Here is a 23,667-nt window from a genome sequence, read left to right as displayed (position 1 = left end):
TAAGGAGATATTAAGAATTCCATGCAATGTTTTCATGCTATGTTTTAAGTATTTTATGATATATTTCATGCTTGAGGTTCCTAAACTTTTAAGTCAACTACCATTATGGCTCATAAATACTTCAATTTTCAGAAATAGACTATAGGACTATATGAAATGGTGTATCTAATCATTATATGCTGGCAAAGAGATGACCCAGGATCAGAATCAGAGAAAAATTGGGTTCAATTCTCATTTCTGACACATACTAGCTATGTGACTAATGGAAGGCACTTAACCTCTCAGTGATAAAGGCAACTCCCAAAAATTCTAAATTGCAGAGTTTATGCAAATATGTAATGGTAGAAGGAGTTTCCTCACTGGGAATTCCTTGTACCAAGGAAATCATAGGTCTGGCTGATCAAATAACTAGCCTGTATTAAGCAATTACTACCTACTAGACAATATGCTAAGTATTAGATATGAAAAAATAAAAATAAAAAATGCCTGACCTCAAGGAGCTTACATTCAAAGACAACATGTAAAAATATAGATAATATAGAAGATACATACAAATAGAAACAAAGTAACCTTATAAAAGAAGGCATTAGCAGCCAGGTTGGAGAGTGGGGTGAGGAGGCAACAGAGAGGTAGGCAGGAAAAGCTTTCCTGCAAAAAGTATCATAGAATCTAATTCTGAAGAAATATCACAGGATCTGAGTCCTGAAGGAAATCAGATTCTAAGAGTAAGAAATTAGTAAGGAGAGCATCCCAGGTATAGAGGACAGGCAGTATAAAGGCATGAAAATTAGAGATTGGAACATCATTTGTAAGGAATCATAAACAGGCCAGTATGATTAGAACATGGAGTTCATGGAAGAAAAAAAACTATAATAAGACTGGAGAGAGAGGAAGAAAGACTTTTAGCCTGAAAGGGAAACAGATTCCCCAGCTCCCAAATATTCACTCCAACAGAACCATGAAATTCCCATCAGATCCTATAATGATTAAGAAATCCAATTATATACTACAGTGACTTATTTCACTCCAGGATTGCATAAAACATTAGCCAGAAGCCCGTGGGCAATAGAAAAGGTTACTTCTCTCCCTTCCCCCAGCAAATCCAGCACAAGTACAGGGGAGCCTCCTAGCATGATCAGAGATAGAAAATATGTAGTGGCAGTGTCTGGAGAAAGCAATAGCAAAGGGTCCCTATTTTTAAAAAGCCTCAGGAGGATTGAGTAAAAAACTCCATTGTGAGGACTTTAGAAGCCTCAGGGAGTGCTAGAGAGAAGCAGCCAGCAGCAACTAGGCAATCTAGACAATCTGTCTCGGCCATAAAGATAAAAAGCTCTGAACCTCTAAATTTCAAGGACTCTTGGCCACCAACATGGAGATCAGTGAATTCAAAATCGTTCATAACCTCAAAGAATTCAGTCAAATGGGGATAGGGGAGAGAAAAAAGCATAAAAGACATAAGGAACTCAGAAAATCTCAAAACTCAAACTCAAAACCATTGAGGTTTGTGTAACATTTTCAGAAATGCCCATCTTATAACAATTCAGCTAGTGTCATGCAGAATGAATCCTCTAGTAATAAAATAATAATAATTACTAGGCAACAAGAGAAACTAATTCGGAACAGATGAAGAACCTTGGGAGAGAATTTTCTTCCTCTCTTGATTTACCTTCTATTTATTTGGGCTGCTGGTTGTTATTCTGATGAAGCATCAGACTTCCCACACTTGTCAGCTTCCATGTAAAGGGGACAAAGGAGTATGTTGATGTCTACTATTGCCAGGATGAAAAAGTGAGGAAATATCTCACAGTTTGAAATGACCATGAAGTCATTAACTATAATGCTCTCAATGTCAGGTCCACTTATAGAAATTAGTCCACCTCAGAGTTTTTTCAGTCTCAAAATTCTTGAGATCAAAGGTCTGTAGTCCTTAAAAGAAGATAATTTGGGGTGGCTACGTGGGGAAGTGAGTAAGGCACCAGCCCTGGAGTCAAGAGGACCTAAGTTCGGTTCCGGCCTCAGACACTTAACACACACACACACACAAAAAAAAAAAAAAAACTAGCCATGTAACCGCAGGCAAGTTACTTAACCCCAATTGCCCTCCAAAAGGAAAAAAAAAAAGATAATTTTTTTTTAATGGATCCTCCTTCTTCCTGTACCCTACTTTCTCTCAAGTTCCTGTCCCTTCCACTGTTTTAAAGTTATAGAGGATAGAAAGAACAGCAAACAATACCAATACTAAATATGGTCAACAATTTGAAAATTTTATAGACAGCCACACTCCAAGCTAGGAAGATTAGGTTCAAAAACTCTGACCCATCTATACTGGTTTTGTGACCATGGGCAAACCAAACCATTTAACATTTTGCTGTTCTAAGCAACTCTATAAGATTGTAAGTTACAGTAAAGGTGTTGTCTTGCATTTGTAAAGGAAGTTTCATTACCAGGGAGTTCCCTATGTTAATGAAATCCTTATCCTAACTCCTATGATTAACATGAGCTGGAATCAATACTAAATAGGGAAAGAAAAGTAAATTAGATTATATAGTGAGTTTAATAGTCCCAAGCAGGTTGGTTTTTGCGAGACCTATAATACTTAAGTTGTCTTTATGCTTCCTGACTTCAAAATCAATGTTTGGCTTATATGAAGAACATTTTCTTGGAATATTAGTGGGGGCTTTTTGTTCTCCCAAACTGTTCCTTCTCTTTTATATAATTGCAATCAGAATCAGTTATTCTCTCTTTAGTTTCTTTAGTAAGATTTGCCACTATGGATTGAAGGATGGTTTTTTTTTTGGGGGGGGGTTGCTATTTTATCAATTCTTACTGCTGTGCAGACCATGAATTATGTTTTTATAATTTCTTATTTCTCTTATATTACTCAGAAAGAGTAATTTGTCTTGGGAATCTACAGGATTGCTGCCCCATCAGATATTAATTAATTTTTGTCATGCAATATTTTTCCATAGATGTATAGACTCTTTTGAGCAGCTAGTTGGCAAAGGACAGAGAAATGGTCCTAGAGTCAGGAGGACCAAAGTTCACATCTGGCCCCAGATATTTACTAACTGTGTGATCCTGGGCAAGTCACTTAACCCTGTTTGCTTTGGTTTCCTCATCTGTAAAATGAACTAGAGACAGAAATAGCAAACTACTCCAGTTATCTCAGCCAAATGGGGTCAGGAAGAGTCAGGCACGACTGAAACAACTCAACAAACATGGACTCTTTTACCTGACCTGGAAGCCACATTTCCTTCTGTTATTAATAGCTTTCTTGTTGGTTTATCTATTTACACTAAAAGTCTTTAAATGAGCTGTCTGCTTCCTGCTTTCTTTCTCCCCCTATTTCTCCCTATTGCTTCCTTCCTTAGACTCCCTTTAACTGTCGTTTCTCTGAGAGCTGGACCTCAAAGCTATCTCATCCATCCTAGTGGGAAATTCACCTCTCTATCCCTAGAGATTTCTGGAGAAACAGAACTGGTCAGAACTGGATGCTGGACTCTTTTCCTTGGGTGGAGGAGGACCACATGGCCACACACTCTGTTCATTCCTCTAGTGGAGCTCAGTTGTGTCACAGAGCACGAGCATAATACTGTCTCAGCCTCAATAAGCTTCTGCCTTTTGGACTTCATTTTGTGTGACCTTGCTATGGAAGCATGGCAGGCAGAAGGGGGTGGCAGGGGAAAAGGGTGTTGTTGAATGAATATGCTAGGGGTTCAGGATCATTAGCTTTCTCTGTTCTTAGTTCATTGAATTGCTGCTTTGAATTCTTACTGTCCTAGAGTGTGAAGATAGCTGAAATTGTTTTTATTTCTTATACATGAGCTAAATGGAAGAATCGAGTATATTACTTTTACTTCTTGTACATAAATTAAATGGAAGAATCAAGTATATCAAGACAATGGTATATACTGTTGGGTAGGAAGTCTATTTAGTTATTCCATAAGATCACATTTATTGGAGAGTTGTTGTCTATGACATTAGCATCAACTTAAACATAAGTAGCATAAAAGACACATTCAAAGACATCACAATAAAAGAATATGGATCTCTCATATTTCATGGATGAAGCCCAGGTAGCCCAGAGTATTACATCAGTACCCCATTAGATATTTAAAGAATTAAAGAAAGGCTTTTTGTGTGTTGGATGGATCAGATATCAATGATTTATAGAGAAAAATAGACAAGAATCTCAAAGTATAGGATGATATGGAGATTTAATATATACACTAATAGAGGGAGTACACACACTGTTATTGTATTGGTAAAGTCAGCTATTTGAACCTAAATATGACTCTTAAATAAAAGCCTTAAGGAACATGAAAGGAACAGTGTGAATAAATCTAAAATTGTTGCTATTTTTATATGAGATTTTTTTTATTCTTTTCCCAGGAAACAATTTCTGAAATATTGTCCTGATGTCTCTTGATGCAAGAATTGGTCCTGTGAGTGACTATCTTGGCTTTGTTATCAACAAATATTATCTTATCAGAACAAAACAGAGAATGGTGTTCATTTCCTACCTGCTCGATACTTCAGTAGAATATCCCATATGCCCCGGCGGGCACAAGGATCCACACCACTGGTAGGCTCATCCAGAACAACAACATTTGAGTTTCCAATAAAGGCAATGCCAATTGAGAGTTTTCTTTTCATTCCCCCAGACAGAGCTCTGATATGCTTGTGTTGGTGTTGGGTTAACTCCACATCTTGAAGGGTTCTAGAATATGAAAAGGCCTATCAGTCCGGTCCAGAAACTACTAATATCGTTGTTATAGATCTCAACCCAATTGAAATGTTTCCTTAGAATTCAGTAGGTTATAATTGAGAGTTAGCACTGTATGATGGAATGAGCATTGTACCTGGAATCAGGAAGAACCTAAGCTTAAATTCTGCCTCTGAAACTTAGTTACTATGAGAACATAAACAAATTATACCTAATTACTGGATTTTAGTTTCCTTATTTCTTAAATCAGTTATTGGAACCTGTAATACCAAACATATGAGAGGCAGTATAGCATAGTGGATAAAAAGGAAGGAAACAAACATTATTAAGCACCTACTGTGTTCCAGCCACTGTGCAAAGCACTTTACAGAACAGCCATGGGAGGTAGATGGTATTATTATTTCCATTTTACAGTTGAAGAAACTAAGGCACACAGGAGCTAAGTGACTTCTCCAAGATCACACAGATAGAAAAGGAGGCTAGATTTGAACTCAGATTTTACTGATCCCAGGCACTATACTATCTAGCTGCCTTTTATTTATGGCAGCCTTTGAACTAGAAAGAATTAAGTTCAAGTGGCTCCTTTGACACATTCTCACTGTGTGACCTTGGACTAGTCACTTAACCTCACAGTGTTCTAGGCAATACTCTATAGCAAGTAATCTCAAAGAAGCTGCTGACCTTCATTGATAGAATGAGTTCCCTCCTTCAGGATAAACCTAGGAAACTTCTTAGACCCCTTCCAATTTTGAATTGCTTATCCTTCAATCATTAGAATGATGCCTGGCACATAGTAAGCACTTTATAAATGTTTGATGACTATTGATTGACTTCACTCTATTGTAATACTAGGCATCTTTCTGTACAAATATGATCATGTTAATTCCCTTCTCAAAAGTATTCAGTATTTCCCTATCAAATGCAGAATAAAATCCAAACTTTTTAACCTGGCATCTACAGCCATCTACAACCTAGTAACTTACACACTTCCCAGTCCTTCTTCCAAATTACAGCCCTCTATTTGTTATGCTACAGTCACATTTTACTATTCATTGTATGTATCCAACATGTTTACTATGCCTTGACCACCCTGTCTCTAACACCTCTACCTTTTGAACTCCCACCCAACTTTTAAGACCCAATTCAGATACCATGCCCTACAAGAATCCTTCCTAATCCTCCTCAGTCACAAAAAATGTTTTCTTTCTCTGTCCTATAGCCCTCTACAACTGTCTTATACTGTCACTTACTCATATCCTTATCTGTCTGAATATTTGTCATGTCATTCATTGCTTTTCATTCTGAACTATAGCTATACATACCAAATCTGTACAGTATTATATTTGTATTTCCTCAGTACTTAGCACAGAGTAGCTTTTAATGTTTCTTCAATGAAAGAATGAATAGATAGCCAAAGACATTATTGTATTTGAATCAACAACAGTACAGTATAGCCCATCAATAAGTAATGCATATATCTAAGCTGTGTTCACTTGTAAATTTCCTCTACACACTGCTTAATACAGTTCTACATGCAGGCAGTTAATGAATATTTTTGATGTTGGTGAATATTCATTTCTCTATGGAAATCATTTTTTATTAATAAACATGAATACATTAACTGCTCATCAAAAAGCCCAACAATTTTCAGCAAATTAAACACAGTAGATTACAAATAGTTTGCTTACTACCACCTGTGTAGATGCAATGCTTACAATAGCAAGCACCCTTGGTGCCTGTAAACCTTTCATATAGCATCAGGATGTCATTCTTTAAATAATAATCATTGTGCTTCAATAGATCCATGATCCACTGGGGTAGATACTCCTTTCAATCTCACAGGTTGTAACCCATCCATGACTTCTCATCCTCTGTGACTCTTGTTCATATACCATAGCAAGGTGCCTTGTACATAGGGAATGCTCAAAAATATCTGAAAAATGAATGGGCGAATGGCTGTTGATGACATGGCCATTAGCTCTCCTAGTTCAAGCAGTTTTTCCCAGATCTTGCAAGGAGATATGCACTTAGATCTTCAGCATTGGCATACTGAAATACTGGTTCTCTGTACTTGACATTACTCAGTTTTTTTTTTCTAAGCAATACTTAACTTTCATTACAGGTACAGCTAATCCATTATGTGATTTCACTGCCTATCATAATGGTTATTTTGATTCCATTAGGGCTTTCTAGTGAGTCTAATTTGCTAATGTATTCTCTACGATCTAAAGCTAAAATCTACTCCAGGATATTGAAGTGCAACATTCAATATGGCCAAATGGAGATCTCTAGAAGAAAGTTGAGATTAGAATTTGTTCTACCCAGACAGATCCATCTTCACATATTCTGATTCACTGTGCAGCCAGGCCAGGCAGACACTGATAGAAATTTAACTGGCTAAAGTTCTGAGCACCTACTATTAGAGTGAGTGGAGACAGCACCATACACTCTTGCAAATTCTGATAATTGTCCCATAATTTATTTGCTTTGAAGTAGAGTCTAATCTATATATCCTCTATACTTAATGCTTCTTTTTTTATTTCTTGAATTCACCTGTAGCAACAGAACTGAGGTGGGAGAAAGGGGAAAAAAATATTTGTGAGCTACAACCAGATATTCAGACATTCAGAAACCAGATGTTTCTTTCATTCCTAAAAATTGTTGTTTATTTTTACATTAAAAACATTTTCAAATTACCCCCCGCCCTCTCTCCCAGGTCTCTTGTAACAAAGTAAAACAATTAAACAAAACTAATGCAATAATTTTATCTGAAAGGGCATGCATCACTCTTTATCTGTGGCACCCTCCCACCTCTCAATTTTAAGTGTTTTTTTAAATGAACAGAAATCTACTTTTTCTCTTTCATTCCTACCCTATTGAAAATAAAAGAAAAACAAATTCCTTGTACCAAGTGTGCATAGTTAAGCAAAAAGAAATTCCCACAATGACTATATACAAAAATATATGTCTCATTCCACACTCTGAATCCATCTCTTCTCTATCAAGAGGTGAATGATATGTCTCATTATCAGTCCTCTGGAATCATGAATGATCCTTGTATTAATCATTCTGCCAGCTTTCAGTCTTTTTTCTCTTGGCAGTCTAGTTATTGTACAAATTTTTCTGGTTCTGCTCATTTCGTTCTATATCAGTTTATAAAAGTCTTCAAAATCGTTCTTTTTTGTAATGCTGATATAGTATAAGTTGTTCTTCTCCAACTATTTACTTTACTTGGCATCAGTTCATACAAGTCTTTCCATGTCTCATTGAAATCATCCATTTGTTCATTTCTTACAACACAATAGTAGTCATCACATTCATATATCACAATTTATTCTCTCATTCCTCAGTCAATAACTATCTCTTTAATTTAAATTTTTTGCCACTACAAAAAGGAACTGCTATAAATACTTTTTTTTTTTTGCACATCTAGTAAACTTTCTATTTAATTATCTTTTTTTGGATATAGGCTTAGTAGTAGTATATCTGGGTCAAAGGGCATTCACTGTTTATTAACTTTTTTTAATTCTAAATTGCTTCCTAGAATGTTATTACCCATTTTGCAGATTCACTAGTAGTGCTGTTTTCCCACAATACCTCAAAAATAGATGTCACAAAGACAAGAGCACCTGGTCTGGATTCAGGAAGACTCATCTTCTGAGTTCAAATCCAGCCTCAAATACTTACCAACTGTGTGATCCTAGGCAAGTCACTTAGCCCTGTTTGCCTCATTTTCTCATCTATAAAATGAACTGGAGAAGGAAATGGCAAACCACTCCAGTATCTTTACTAAGAAACCCCAAATGGGGTCAAGAAGAGACAGATATAATTGAAACGATCGAACAGCAACATTTGTGGAGAACAATTTCTTTCCTGGGAGTTTTCCATGCTAAGGAAATCACAATGGCAATTTCACGTATATGCAGCAGGGATACACAGGCGCACTGGGAAGACAATGGACCCAGCCAGATGATGCCATCATAATATAACAATAACACAAATTTTAATGAAACTTTCAAGTTGACAGGATTCATCTCAAAACCCAGCACTCTTTCCACTAAAGCATGCTCCATAACAAATAAGATTGGGAAAATAAACTTATATGTCTACTATTGTTGGGGAAAATCCACTGTTGGTTGCGTAGTATATTTTTTAAAATAAAAATGGAACATACTGCCTTGGGATGCATCTAGGTTAATAGATTCTCCCTCACTAGAGTTCTCAAAAAAAAAAGGCTGGGTGAACACTTGCTGGGTATGTTGTTGAGGTGATTTTTGTCCAGCTGCCAATTGAATTAGATAGACTCTAACATACCTTCCAAATCTGATATTACATGGATGCCTGAAAGGAAAGTCACGATTTTAAACTACCCCCCAAAAAAACCTGTTTTTAAAAAAGAACAAAAAGGAGTTGTTTTGGATAAAATTGAAATGAAGCACTAGTCACTGGATGAAATTTCAGAAATAAGGAAGACTCCCTATCTCCTCAAAAAAATGAAGGCAGTTCAACCTTTAACCAAAATAAAGAAAGCCAGATGATATAAATACAGAACATAAATCATGATCTTCTAGACTGGGTAGTTCAGTTCTCTATGGGGCATTAAGCAAATTTAGAACCCCATGAGGACTTCAACTAAATTTCTCCAGATTGACCAACTGTGAAGAAATCTAATCTCATCATGACAGTAGTCTGCTTATGTGCTTTATACTGTTGTTAGTTTGATAAATAAGAATCAATGCTACATGATTCAATGAAAAGAGCACTAAATTGGAGCCAGAATACATGAGCTAAAAATTCATTTCTGCTGTATTACTTATGTGACCTCCTGAAAGTCATTTACCCTCTCAAATATCTGAATTCATCATCTATAAAATGAAAGGCTCGGTTTAAATGACCCTGGTGAGAGCAGAATTTAACAAAGGGCAAACTGAGGCAACCCTCCAAGTGAGATATCATTTATTAGTAACTGGGTTTTATAGTCTGCCTCCATTTGTACCCTTAAATTACAGCCAATAGGTTTTTAAACCTGGGTGTGTCTCCCTTCTGATTGACCTACAACATTTGGACTTCCCTTGGCAACCTTGATTGGCAGATATTTTAATGAAAGGTGGGATGAGTTCTCAGCTCCTCCCAATTACTTCAACTTGGGAAGGGGAGCGGGGTTTACAGGCCAGATTAATAAGCAGCTAGGGAAAGTAGGCTGGCCTTCAGATGTGTCTGGTTATGCCTCTCTAACATTTAAGGAATGCTAGGAACTCTGTGAAGCCCAGCTGCTTCTAGCAATCTTGGCTAGAAAAACAAAAGACATCTCAATCAGATTTTACCAGTTTTGGCTTCCCCATTGGAGACAAGGTCACCCTAAACTTTATTTAGGCAGCAAGGATATAAGAATCATCCCCTAGAGAGAGTCAAGCTCAAACTGGTTATGTGGTAAATAAAAGCAAGGGAGCCAGCCCAAGCCTGGTTAAGGAGAAGATATCTTGGGTCTGGGAGCAATCACCTTGTTCAGTCACACCCTTCAGAAACTGCCAGCCTTGTCAAAATGAGGGAAAGGATGGATCACATAGAAATATTGGTTATTTACAATATTAATTTTCCTTAGCCCCTAAAGTCCCCTCTAATTCAAACTTTATGATTCTGTACTCTTGGGGCTTTAGAAGTCATCTAGTCTGAATTTTAAAATAGAAGCAGCTAGGTAGCATGAAGGCAGGAAGACCTGATTTCAAATCCGGTTTTAGACATTTATTAGGTGTATGATCCTGGGCAAGTCTCAATTTCGGTTTCCTCAATTGTAAACTGGTAATAATAGTAGCACCTAATACAAAGGGTGATTGGGACGATCAAATGAGATATTTGTAAAGCCCTTAGCACAGTGCCTGACACACAGTAGGTACTATATAATTGGCTATTATTCAAAATAGAAATCCTATCAACATCTTGGACAAATAGTGGCAGAACCCACAATCAGATGGAGGTCTCTAATACACCTGAAACAACACATTCTAATTTCAAAGTTTTAATTACTGACATTTCTTTTTTCTGAGTGAGTCCAAAACTACATCTCAACAACTTCAAAATATTAGTTTTGGTTCTACCCTCTGGGGCCAAGCAGAACAAATCTAAACCCTCTTTAACATGACAGTCCTTCAAATATTTAAAGATATCCATCATGTCCCAATTTGTCTTCTCTTTCCAAAGCTCAAAAAAATCGCTACTTTTTTTTCATTCAATACTCATATTGCATAGTGTCCAGTCCCCTTACTTTCCTGATCATCCTCCTCTGCATTAGAATTTCCAGTGACCCTTCTAAAATGTTTACAAAGAAGTAGACAAAGTATCCCAGATGTGATGTAAACTAGGAAGAAGACAGTGGGCTATAATCCCTGGACATTGTGCATGAAGCTTAAAATTGCATTAGCTCCTTTGACTTCCTCATCATACTACTTAGTATTTCCTTCTTGGTATGAACTTAGTATTTGGATCACCACCAACACTTAGCACAATGCCCTGAACACAGTAGGGGCTAAATATAATGGTTAGTAATTGACTGAATGACCTTTTTTGAGTTTGCAGCCCATTAAGACCCTGCATCATTTGGTTGTTCTTGTTTTTCACATGAACTGCTTTCTACCACATTTGCCTTTGCTCTGGATATGTGCTCTGTCACCTTAGAAATGTCATTGTTGAAATAAATATTAATTCTTAAACATAATTTTGCCTCACTTCATTCTGTTTGGCTTTATCATTCTGAAGTCTGAATCAAACTTACAAAGTTCATTAACCCAGAATGAATTTTGAATTATTAAAAAACACATATACATACATCAAAGAATTACAGGGTTGGAATTCATGCTATGTTGAGGCAGAAGGGCACTTAAACTTTCATATCAGGAAGTTCATATTGGAAACTTTCATATTTGTTACTCTTTCAGAAAAGATTTCCTGATCTGCCTCAATAGTTTGCTCTTACACCAAATAGCCATCAGTGCCAGAAAGTCTCCCTTCTGCCTGACCTAACTCCCTTACACTGCTGCTTAAGTCCAAGTTCTTTAATGTGAAGGCAAACTGTGGGTTAATATGATCAGTATGTATGACAAACATTCAGTTAGCTGTAGACAAATGTCATATTAAAGTCTTTTCCAAACCAAAATAAGGGCCAGAAATACAAAAATGATTTTATACACGACAAAATATTCCAACCCCTGTGGTTTCATTGTTAATGGAATTGCTTCTGCACTTACATTTTTGAAATGGTGAAAATGATGATCACACAGAGTAGTCAAGTTCCTCCCTTTTGCAGGAAGCTGGCCTTAAGAATTTTAAATTTTTCCTGATAGAGGGAGTGTCCATGTGGATAAAATCATGGAAACATGAAGTATAAAAAATTCACCTTTAGCTGCTTTGGGTACTTTTATCGAGCGTACAAATTAGCAGCCCTTTTTTACCCTGTGACACACCCTCCCTCTTTCTTCACTAACATAAAATCCAGCCATAAACTAAGAGGATTTAATCCATTCAGCTCTGACCTCCCAGGGACCTGCTTTCCCTATCTTCACCCTGGCTCTTTTCTTTTCTGAGGTAGTTATGCACCCTTTACACCACTACCCCTGTACTCTAAGAATTATAATAAAATCAGCCCTACTATGGCCTCTGGACAGTAATCAGTAGACTTTTACTATTACTCTATTCAACATCCTTGTGACTTCCCAGAAAAAAATACTTTTTCTTGGTCACCACTCCGAGAGTTTCCCTCTATTATAATGAAAACTTGAGGACAGAGACTTTCACCTATGTGTTTATGTCCCCAGCACTTAGCACAATACTTTCCACATAGTAAGCACTTAATACTTTTTCATTTCATTCATTCATTCACTCATTCATTTTTTTATTCATTTTCCCTTCTTTCAAGGCCCAGCTCAAGTTTCACCTTCTCAATGAAGACTGATAGGACTATTTCAGCCCACATTGGTCTCACCCTTCTCTTAGTTCCTTACAATACTGAATAATGCAGCTTAACACCTAATTATCTCATGGATAAAAGTGTTTTTCTTTTACAGCTAGGTTTATAATCTCCTTTTGTATCCCCCACCGCTCTTAGTAAGGCATACATGGTAGGCATTTATTAAAGTCTTTTGATTGAACCAAATTCAGTCTTTAATCTATTCACTTTCTCAGAAATCTATCCCATACTTCCAACCATGTTCTCCAATATTGTTTTTGTTGTCCCTAAGGGAAAATGAAATAAAAGAGCAATAATACTAACTTATTGACTTGTTGATATAACTCCTTCTTCGTCCACAGTGGTGCCTTTATTGAAGCAAATAGCAATAAATGTTCCCGTACAGATAAGTTGTCAAATAGGACATCATACTGGGGACATACACCCATTTCCATCCTGATGGCAGCAAGCTGTGTCTGCATGTCCTTGCCATTAATAATGATGGTACCAGAACTAGGAGGGTACAGTCCTGTCAAGAGAGATCTGGAAGAGAAAAGAAATACCCTCAATGACAACAAGTCAACAATTCACAAAGTGATGTAGCCACAATATAGGGAGATTCAAAGACATAGCTACACATTGGTTTATTTGGTTAGCCATTTAAAATAGTGATTTTTAAGATCTTCCCATCTTTACCAGGATTTTAATGGCAATGCCTTGACTGATAATTAACACTAAAGTCATGGCTTTGTCCTTTACCCTTTTTTCAGATACATTGTTTTCTAAGATTATCTTCTGGTTCTCCCTTACGGTGTGGTATTCATTCTGGAAACTTCAAGACTCCCACAAAGCACAAGCTTTGGCAAATCTCACTAACATGGAATGGTTTCAAGGAAAGGCCAAGAGTGAAGACTGTATGTCTGCCACCTGTATAGTCATGCCTAGCTGAGTTCAGAGAGGCCTTCCCAAAAAATTCATTGCTACATGATGAAATTTTCAACCACAGCCAACCGTTAAACTATATAACTCACAGAGGAGTTGTAATCTTCATTGATAGAGGGAGTGTCCATGTGGAGAAAATCATGGAAACACGAAGATGAAGTATAAAAAGTAGGGGTGGCTAGGTGGCACAGTGAATAGTGCACTGGCTCTGGAGTCAGAAGGACCTGAGTTCAAATCCAGCCTCAGATACTCAACACTTAATAGCTGTGTGACCTTGGGCAAGCCACTTAACCCCAATTACCCTGCCCTCCCCCCCTCTAAAAAGCAAAAAAGACCAAAAAAATATATAAAACTTTTATCCTTGGTAGCTTTGATGTTGCCTAATTTCTTTCAGGTTTCAGGCCTCTGGGGACCATCTGCCCTCATTTCAGGCCCTCATTACCTCATGCTAGAACCATTACAACAACATTTTGGTTGATCACTGACTCCAGTCCATCTTCCTCTTAGTCACCAAAGTGATCATCCTATGCAAGATGAGTTGTGATATGAAAACATATATCCCCCTGCTTAATAAACTCTGGGGGCACCTTTAGCTCTAAGATCAGATATAAAATCCTCTGTTTGACTTCTAAAGTCCTTTACAGTTTGATCTTTTCCTACCTTTCCAGTATCCTTTACATTTTACTCCTCTCCACGAATGCTATGATCCAGAGACATTGGCCTTTACCCAATCAATCAATCATCACACAATTTTAAGAGCCCACTATAGACCAGTCAACACAAGCTCACAACCTAAATGTCATCAATTCCTCACTCTCTCTCACCCCTATCTCCAAATCCATTACCAATTCTGTTGATTTAACCTTAGTAACATCTTTAGTCTATTGTCCCCTTCTCTCCTCTGACCCTACCACCATTCTATTAAAGGTCCTCATCACCTCATTATTGTACCTAGACTATTTCTATAACAATAATAACTTTTTCATTTATCTCCCTGCCTCAAGTCTCTCCCCACTTCAGTACATTCTTTACTCATTTGTCAAATTGATCTTCCTAAAGTGTGGATCTGACCCTATCATGTGCCATCTCCACTCTTCCATTCAATAAATTCCAGTGGCTCCCTATCAACTCCAGGATCAAATAAGAAATCTTCTGTTTGGCATTCACAGCCTTTCATAACCTCAGCCTTCCTAGTGTTCCAGTGTTTTTACTTCGTACTTCTTCCCTTGTATTCCCCATCTATATATTCTGAAATCCAGTGACACTGGCCTCCTTCCTGTTCCTCAAATGTGACAGTTCCTCTCTAGACTCTGGGGATTTTTATTGACTATCTCCCATGCCTCATTAATCTCTGTCTCTATTTCCTGGTTTCCCTGGTTTCCTTCCAATCCCAGCTAAAATATCACATTTTACAAGAGGCCTTTCCTGATCCCTTTAATGCTAGTACCTTCTCTCTATTGATTATTTCTAATTTATCTTATTAATACTTTTTTTTGCATGTCATTAGATTGTGAGTTCCTTGAGAACAGGGACTGTCTTTTGCTTTTCTTTGTAGACCCAGCACTTAGAAGAGTACCTGGCACATGATGGGTGCCTAATAAATGCTTATTGACTGACTGAGAGACAAGTGTAGATGAAAGCCCAAGAACAATCCCAACCCTCTTCCAGTCCAAGCGTCTGATAAAAAGTCTGGTTCTGCTGAATGACCTCTGGGATTCAGTTTCCTCATTTGTAAGATGAAGAGTTCTGTCTGACCAATTGACCTCTGAGGTGTTTTCTTTTTCTTTTTTTTTAAAGCAATCGGGGTTAAGTAACTTGCTCAAGGTTACATGGCCAGTTATTTCTGGGTGTGGTGCTAAGTATCAGGGCCCAGATTCAATCGCAGGTCATCCTGACTCTGGGGCCAGTGCTCTTACTCACAGAGCCACCTGGACGCCCCTACTCTGAGGTGTTTTCTACATCAAAATCAATGAACTTTGAAAGGAAGAGAAAATTCAGAATCCTAATCTAATGATTCCCAAAAAAATAATATCTCACTTTTTTTTGTTAATTATGAAGTGTGTTTGAGAAGACAAAACATAGTGATAGCTTTCTGAATTCATGTTTGCTACATCTGACCACCTTCTTAAAGTGTCTGGTGCTAACAAATAGTTCCATTTTTTTCTGTCCTGCCATACTATTTTAGCACCTGAAAAATAGCAGGAACATTATATAATTTCTTTTGGCTTCTTTTACAAATGATTTGTCATTTCCTATAGACTGCTGGAATTTTATGAATTTCTTTCTGTCTTTAGATACAAAGTCAAGCAAAAGTTGGTTAGGGGAGACAGGGAGACTGTTAAACTCATCCAATTTAATAGAGATTGATCTCCCATTTTTAGTGAGACAAATTAGAATATAGGAAGACGTGTTCTAATTTTAGCGAAACTACAAAATCCAATATTTTTCCCCACTTTTTATTCACTTCAGGGATATTGTGTAGATGCAATCTGACTTCTAGCCCTTGACACATCAAGGATTATTTTAGTAATTTGTCACTTACTTCCATAACCAAATCTTGCCTTTATACCCAAATTTTTGTGTCATTTGGTCACTGACTAAGACAACTTTCATAAGAGCCAAACAGAGCTACCAAAAAAATCTCAGCAGTATAAATGTCATGCTATTTCCTCTCTGAGCTTCATCTTCTTATTTGGGTTCAAGGAAAATTGAACTTAGTGGGAGGAAAAAAATTACATGAGCCATTGAAGTTTGTAAGAACTAAATAAAACATGGTCAATTTCTTACAAGTTCGATATGCGGGAAATGAGAATGGATTTGTTTTTCATGATGAAGAGAAAGACATTTATTGCTTCTCAAGGTTCACAAACCACTCCACCCTCTATGCAACACACCCACCTCCCACCAAAGCCTCAATAATACAGAAAGCTCTATTCTTGTAAGAGCCTAAAAACTGAATTGGGTAGCTAAGGAAGAAGACAGATTAAAATTGGCCATTTAGTGGAGCACTGTTGGGTGGACAGGTGCCATATATTCTGGAATTTTTGCAGGAGAAAGCAAAAATTAGATAACAACTCTTTTGGTTTATAAATCAACTTTTAAAAGAACCAAATTACCTAATAGTATACCATTTTTAAAGAAGACATACATAATGGTGGTCTTTCCAGCACCATTGGGTCCCAGCAGAGCAGTGATTTGACCTTTATAAAATTTGAGTGTAAGCTCTTTAACTGCAGCCTTTTTGTCACTTTCGTACTCCTTGGTAACTGATACAAGTATCACTCCTGCATGAACTCCATCCTCAATTGTTTTCTGCCTATTTGGTGGCAGGGATCCTGTATGGATGAACAAAATAATGTCATGAAACAGTGAGGGCTTGGAAAAATAACAAAGACATTTATTTAAAATACACTGGTGTCTTCATAATGACGTCTACACTGTTCAGGTCTTGAACTGGTTTGGGGGCTTCATTTAAAGAAATACACAAAAATAGATGCATATTCAACAGGTTATAGTGAGGGCTGGGCTTGGTAGGGAGGAAAAAGGGCTGAATTAAGAGGTAGAGATAAAGGATATGGCTCAAATTCCAACCATGCTGCTTATTATTCCTGTGAACTTAGGTAACGTCTTTGGTCTCAGTTCTCTTACTCTATAAAATAAGGGAGCTTGACTAATTGATCTCTCTGGTCCCTTTAAGCTCTAGCTCTATGGTCTTATAAGACTTGGCTTAAAATGTTTCTTGTAAGACTTACTAGCTACATAATCCAAGCTAGATGTTGAACTTTTCTGTGACTCTTGTTGATATCCAATGATTATCACTCTTTAAACTCCTCAGGACTGAACTACTAAGTAATCAAAAGTTCACAACCTGCATTGACGGAATGAATTCCCCAAGGTAAGTAATGACACATTTTTTGCATACTAAAACTATGATTTAATATTGGCCACCCAAAAAGAGATTGCTTAATAATAAAAGTTAAAATTTTTAAATTGAATTTAATATTTAAAATAGAATATTTGATTTAAATTTTTTAAAACATGAGTCAGTCAGGAGACCTGGGATCAGTTCCAGCCTCAGATACTTGGCACCCACACAAAAAATAACTGGCCGTGTAACCTTGAGCAAGTTATTTAACCCCAATTGCTTTAAAAAATAAAATAAAATATGAGTTCCCTCAAGAGGTAAGTTCTTTGTATGTACACACTCAGAGTGTGACATGGAGAGTTGACATGGTGTAGTAGAGACTTGTCCTTGCTTGTCACCAAGACTTGGGTTCAGTTTCTGCCTCTGATACACACTGGCTGTGACCCTGGGCAAGTCATCAAACTACTCAGTGCTCAAGGCAAATGGTGTCAATCATGCTGCCCTAGAGTAGTGCAGTGTTGAATGTAACCCAAAACTGATTAAAATGTAATTGGAAAACATTGAACAAAATAAATAAAAATAGGAGAAAATAGATAATGTTAATATGTGATTTTCTAAGTCAATAAATAGCCATAGAGATCCTTACATACACTTTAGTGAACCCCATTTTTATTGTCCCTATTTGAGTCTAATACCACTGCTCTAGACCAGTGCTTCTTTTTTTTTTCTTTCTGGAGGGCAATTGGGGTTAAGAAACTTGCCCAAGGTCACATGGCTAATTTTTTTTTGGTATTAAGTGTCTGAGGGTGGATTTGAACTCAGGTCCTCCTGACTCCAGGGCCAGGGCTCTATTCACTGCATCACCTAGCTGCCCCTAGACCAGTGCTTCTTAAACTGTAGGTTATGACCCCACAAAATTTGGCAACACTACAAGTTTATGTACAACAACCAAAAGTTAATTAACAATCAAACAAGTAAGGAATCTAAATTGTTTCTGGCAGTACTCCCTTTACATCTTGCAATTTCATTGCAGTGTTGAGTCTGAACACAAAGCATGTTCACTTTATACTGCACATGCCCTCGGGCCAACAAACAGTGAGAAAATGTGAAAAGGGTTTGCAAGTAGAAAAGGTTTAAGAAGCCCTGCTCTAGGCAACCCTTTAAGACTCTACATTGCATATCTAGGTACCATGAAACCCTCATGGAGGGAGTTTTCTCATAAAGGGAATTCCCTATACCAGTGAAGTATCAGTTTTAGTTACTATCCTCTAACTCTATTCATGATTCTGTATAGTTGATCACCCTATTTATTCACATATTTAAAATCTATCTAAACCCTAGACCACTGCCTTGGATATCAAAAGGATTCTGTTCTAGTCTTGATTCTTATCATCAATTAACTGAGTGACAGTAAAGTCACTTCCTATTCCTGGGGTTCAGTTTTCTCATAAGTAAAATGAGATGATCAGAATAAGTCATGTCTGAAATCCTTTCTAGTAACAAAATTCCATACACACACTCCTATATTTTTGTAACTCTATCATTGTGATCTTTCTAGGACTGTAGAATTTTTGGTTACACACATACGGATTATAGGGACAAAGTCCAATATAAGGCTATACTTGGCATTACATTTGAGATTTTTATATATTCTTAAGCAAATTTTGGTCCACAATGAATTTTAAAAGAAGACTGCCTGCACTTAAAAACAAGAGGAGCCATGGCCTTCAAGCATGGTTGCTGCCATGATGTCACAGAAATCCAAAAAGTCACTCCCCAGTCTAGAGGAAGGCAAAAGATTCTCACTACATGTACTTATTAGGAGTCACTCTAGGATTTATCTGGAAATCACTACTTTCTATAAAAAGCAGTACAAAAAAAGTAATCAAAATCTGTCATCTTTTTACAAACCTTTACTCAGGAAGTGCTCATTGAAGAAGAACAGATTTGAAGTGATATGTTGCTGCTTCCTCATCTTGAGGCCACACAAGTTCTTCCAGTATGACATAGTAAAGGGAAAATACCATGGTTTCTTTAAACCAAAATTTCCTAAAAGTAAAGATTATAATTAAAACAAATGAAGCTATTATCTCATATTTATGAGATTCTATAGAACCCAAATATCTACTTTTATATCTAAAAAGAAATACAAGTTTAAAATAATATTGATAGTCTCTGCTTTACAGGTAGCCTATATATAAAAATTATGAATGCTATATTCTCGATGTAGAGACATGCCCCTATTCCATATGGCAGCAGCCGCCCTTGGACCCTAACTCATATAACCTGAGAATATGATAAATCTATCAATTTCTAATCTATCACCTTTCATTTAAATGGAGAAATGGGCCTTCTTTTTTCTACAGGTAAAAAGTTCACGGGATACTAATTCCAGTTTATATCATCCAGCCTCTGTGTCCCTTCTTTATAAAACCCTGGTGCAAGGTTTTGCTGCTAATATCAGTCCAACCTACTTTAATGGCAATGGTAATTTGAAGATCTTCCCTGCCCCTTAATAAGCCTAAGGGAATCTGAAGACCTTTCCTGCTTTGAAAATATACACTTCCCCCTAATAGGCTGAATGTGATCACATGGAGCCTATGGTGGGAGGAGTTTGATGAAGGGTGGAGCAGAGTCCACAGGAAGTTGGGAGTCAGAGCAGCTAGACACAGTTGGGAGGAGGGGACACTTTAGAGGGGGACAGCTAGACTTGTGAGTAAATATTGGTCTTGTGTTGGTTTGTGGGAAGGCTAAAGGATGGTGTGGCTCTCTGCTACATTGTGGTGCATTAAGTTCTATGTTGCTATAATGTATTAGGTTTCCTGGTGTTAGGATTTTGTTTTCTGGTGTCTGAATAAATGTTTTGCTTCTGTCTTCTCTATGGGAGAGTCTGTTATATTTTGTGATTGAGCACTATGCAGGTATATTTATAGTGACCATTGGTGCTGTGAATGTTGCATTGGGACTACACCTACCCAATTCCTACACAACTCCACCCCTAATTTCAAGCAATGCTGCTGATAAAGCATTCATGATTAAGGGAGGGTAGTAGAAGATGACATATTTCTCAAGTCTAAAATTAGGAGTTTGGCTACATTTTCTCATAGAAATAATGGTCAAAGTTCTAGTTGGTACAATTAGAATGTGAAGCTTTTGAAAGTAAGGATTATTTCATTCTTTGTATTTGAATCCCCAGAGTTTAACAGTGCCCCAGAATACAATACTGATTAAATATGTGTTGATTGATTGAACTGAAATAATACAATTAATTCAGCTCTAAACTTGGAAACTGAAAAAAGGAACTAATGGGAAAAGCACTAAATGGGGTGAGGAGACCTAAATTTTTGTCTGCTAGCTTACAACAATAAGTACCTATAAGGGTTTGGGGGGAGCATCATGTCTTGGAATCTCAATTTCTTCCTCTTTTAAATGATCACGGTAATATTTGTACTATCTACCTGATGGGATTTGCCATAATAAAAATAAAAACTAGCATTTATATAGCACTTTAAGGTTTGCAAAACAGTTTACAGATAGTCATTAATTTTGTCCTCTCAACAATCCCAGGGAGGTAAGTGTTATTACTATCACATTTTGGAGATGTGGAAACTGAAGTAAAAGAAAATCAAATGACTTGCCCAGTAAGGGTCTAAGGCATGGGTGGGGAACTTGTGGCCTCAAGGCCACATAATGGCTCTCTAGGTCCTCAAGTTCAACCCTTTGACTGAATCCAAACCACAGAATAAATTCCTAATCTGAAAAATGAAAATATTTGCACAGAGTTGCTCTGAGGTGTTTTGTACATTTTAATACAGTATTAATAATGGATTTTTCTTTTAATCTTAGGACTCCTTTACACTCTTAAAAATTACTGGGAACCCCTCAAAGAGCTTTTATGTGGGTGATATCTACATATATTTACCATATTAGAAATTAAGACACCTCAGCAGTATTACAAAAATAGTTTTGACTTTGTAGACCCTATAAAGTGATGGGGTGCTTGGGGTGTCTATGTTTGTAACATCAGTTTGTAAAATAAATTTGTAAAACCAGTCTGTAAAATCACATTTCCCTGCCCCCCATCCCAGCCTCAGAGCATTAATTCTGTCCCTCCCCCCTGCCAGCACTCTTTCAAGCAACAATTCATGAACTGTTTATCTCCCCTTAGTATAATGGCCAGCTGCATTTATGAATCCTTCAAAGCACTATCTGTAAGTTAACTCCTCGGCCAATTAAGCACATCCTGAATCCCAGTTAGCCTTGGTTCCCAACATCCATCTTGTCAAACATGACACTGATGGGTGGCAGACTAGGCACTTCTCAGTCAGCCCTGACCCCATAGCTGACTTAGTGACATTTCAAGCCTAAAACCACACCTCCAAGTAGCCCCCCCTGCCCACTGTATAGCGTAACAATAAACTTTTACAATCCTGACTTAAAAGATTGCTTAGGCCTTGTGAATTCCTTCCAGACTACACAGCAAGAACTCTCATCATTGATTGGAGCCCCTGTAACACCTATTCACCCCCTCATCAAAAGGGTCTCAGAGATTCCCAAGGGTCCCCAGGACACACTTTGAAAACTGCTATTCTCTAAAAGAAGTACGTTATGATTATCGGTGATTTTACCTATGTAAAATTTCTCCTCCACTGATGCAGAGCACAATCTACTCCTTCCCCCGATCCCTGCAGACATTCTCATCTTTAAGATTCCTGTTCTTGTAATGCAAGGATTAAATAGATTTTTGTGGTGTGTTCCAGGAACTTAGTCACAATCTATCACATTGATTCAATAGTGATTCACATGTTCTACATTCCAAACAAACAGTCAAAATGGGTTTTTGGAACAGAACCTCTTTGTTAGGTAGGGACAGTCTCTAGGAGAATTTTGCAGTCTGACCTTGAAATTTTGTGCCTTTGCTGCATTTTCCCTACCACAGAAAGTTTAGTTTAAGGGTTATAATTGTTTTGTCATGATCTTCAGTTTAAAAACTGAAAATCTTAATAATTTAACATTTCCAACAAACACAAGAAGACTCACTCCACCTCTATTTTGTTATCTTTAGGTTTACTATACATAATGTATCACCAAATTTGTCCCTGGCTCTAAAAAGTTCCAATATATCTATTCTGCTATGTCATAAGGATCATTAGGAATGAAGAAATGACTATTAAATATCCAATAAAAACAACTAATTCATAACCGCCCTACTTCCGTATTAACAATACTTATCATATACAGGTATCTAAATTCATTTTAATTCATTAAATACTTTTCTTACCTATTTTGTGTATAGGAATGAAATAAAATATGATCATTCATGGTTCCTTTTATTTTCCTAATCAATTCCATAAGATAAATTTACATTCTTGGGAAATTAAAGGTCTGAATTCCATAAGTCATTAAATCAGGGAAGGCCCATGTTATACGATTTAAGTACTGGGCAGAGATCTTTAAAAAAAAAAAAAACCTTGGCTTCCTAATTACCAGTTTCAAGGAGATGATGAAAATGTCAAGAAGCAAAGAAATAAAAGTTCTTAATTTTAGAAGGTGAAGGAAGAGCATGGGTATTGTAGCTGTTATTAGGCTCATGCTAAAGTAGCCTGTGTTTGGGTCCTGGCTGTGACACTAAGTAGCTATGTGACCTTCCTTAAGTCACTCAAACACCTCTTTTCTTCAACTGTCACAACTGCCCTCTTGGCATATATGACCTTCATTGATCACTTAGTCTGGGTGCTTTAAAGCCCAACTTTTTAAACCTCCTGTAATTTCTTTTATAGTATCATAACATCCATAAATCAAAATGATCCAACCCTTTGTCTGATGTTTCTTTGTTGACATACTGTTGGTTGAATTTATGTAGATTTCACTCTATAGAGCATCTTCTGTTTCTACTCTTAGATCTTTACCTTTTCAAATAGTCTATCTGGAGGTTAAAAAAAAAAACTCAGTTATAGCCAACAAATCTAGTGACTTTTTCATGTTGTCAGTCTTTACTATTACGCTGACAAGTGACACTGGTTTGTTCCAAAAGTATTTCTATAAGTTATTAGTCATAGTAGTAGTATTAAGAATGAAAATTATTTGAGGCAGGGATTGTTTCATTTTTACTTTGCATTTTTCCTTTTACCCAGCACAAAACTTGAATATAATAATAATGGCTTTTGAATTAAATTATATGCATTATTGTTATTC

At 37.0% G+C, this 23,667-nt stretch overlaps 1 protein-coding gene across 1 annotated transcript in view; it reads right to left on the bottom strand.

The window, feature by feature from the left end:
• ABCA13 (ATP binding cassette subfamily A member 13) overlaps positions 1 to 23,667 on the bottom strand; it is a 513,785-nt gene that overhangs the window by 258,626 nt on the left and 231,492 nt on the right. Inside the window, exons 36-39 of the mRNA XM_069084494.1 lie at positions 19,384 to 19,521; positions 16,756 to 16,942; positions 12,990 to 13,208; positions 4,524 to 4,720 (exon numbers count right to left, since the gene is read on the bottom strand). Of these exons, the coding sequence (XP_068940595.1) occupies positions 4,524 to 4,720; positions 12,990 to 13,208; positions 16,756 to 16,942; positions 19,384 to 19,521 (741 nt within the window). The remainder of the gene's footprint in view (positions 1 to 4,523; positions 4,721 to 12,989; positions 13,209 to 16,755; positions 16,943 to 19,383; positions 19,522 to 23,667) is intronic.

This window comes from Petaurus breviceps, unplaced genomic scaffold (genome assembly GCF_028583685.1).
Source record: "Petaurus breviceps papuanus isolate PSGF00001 unplaced genomic scaffold, PetGlider_PUasm1.0 174, whole genome shotgun sequence".
In the NCBI taxonomy this organism is placed as follows: domain Eukaryota; kingdom Metazoa; phylum Chordata; class Mammalia; order Diprotodontia; family Petauridae; genus Petaurus; species Petaurus breviceps.
The sequence above is the reverse complement of the archived record's forward strand: the minus strand, read 5'-3'. Positions and strand labels throughout refer to the sequence as shown.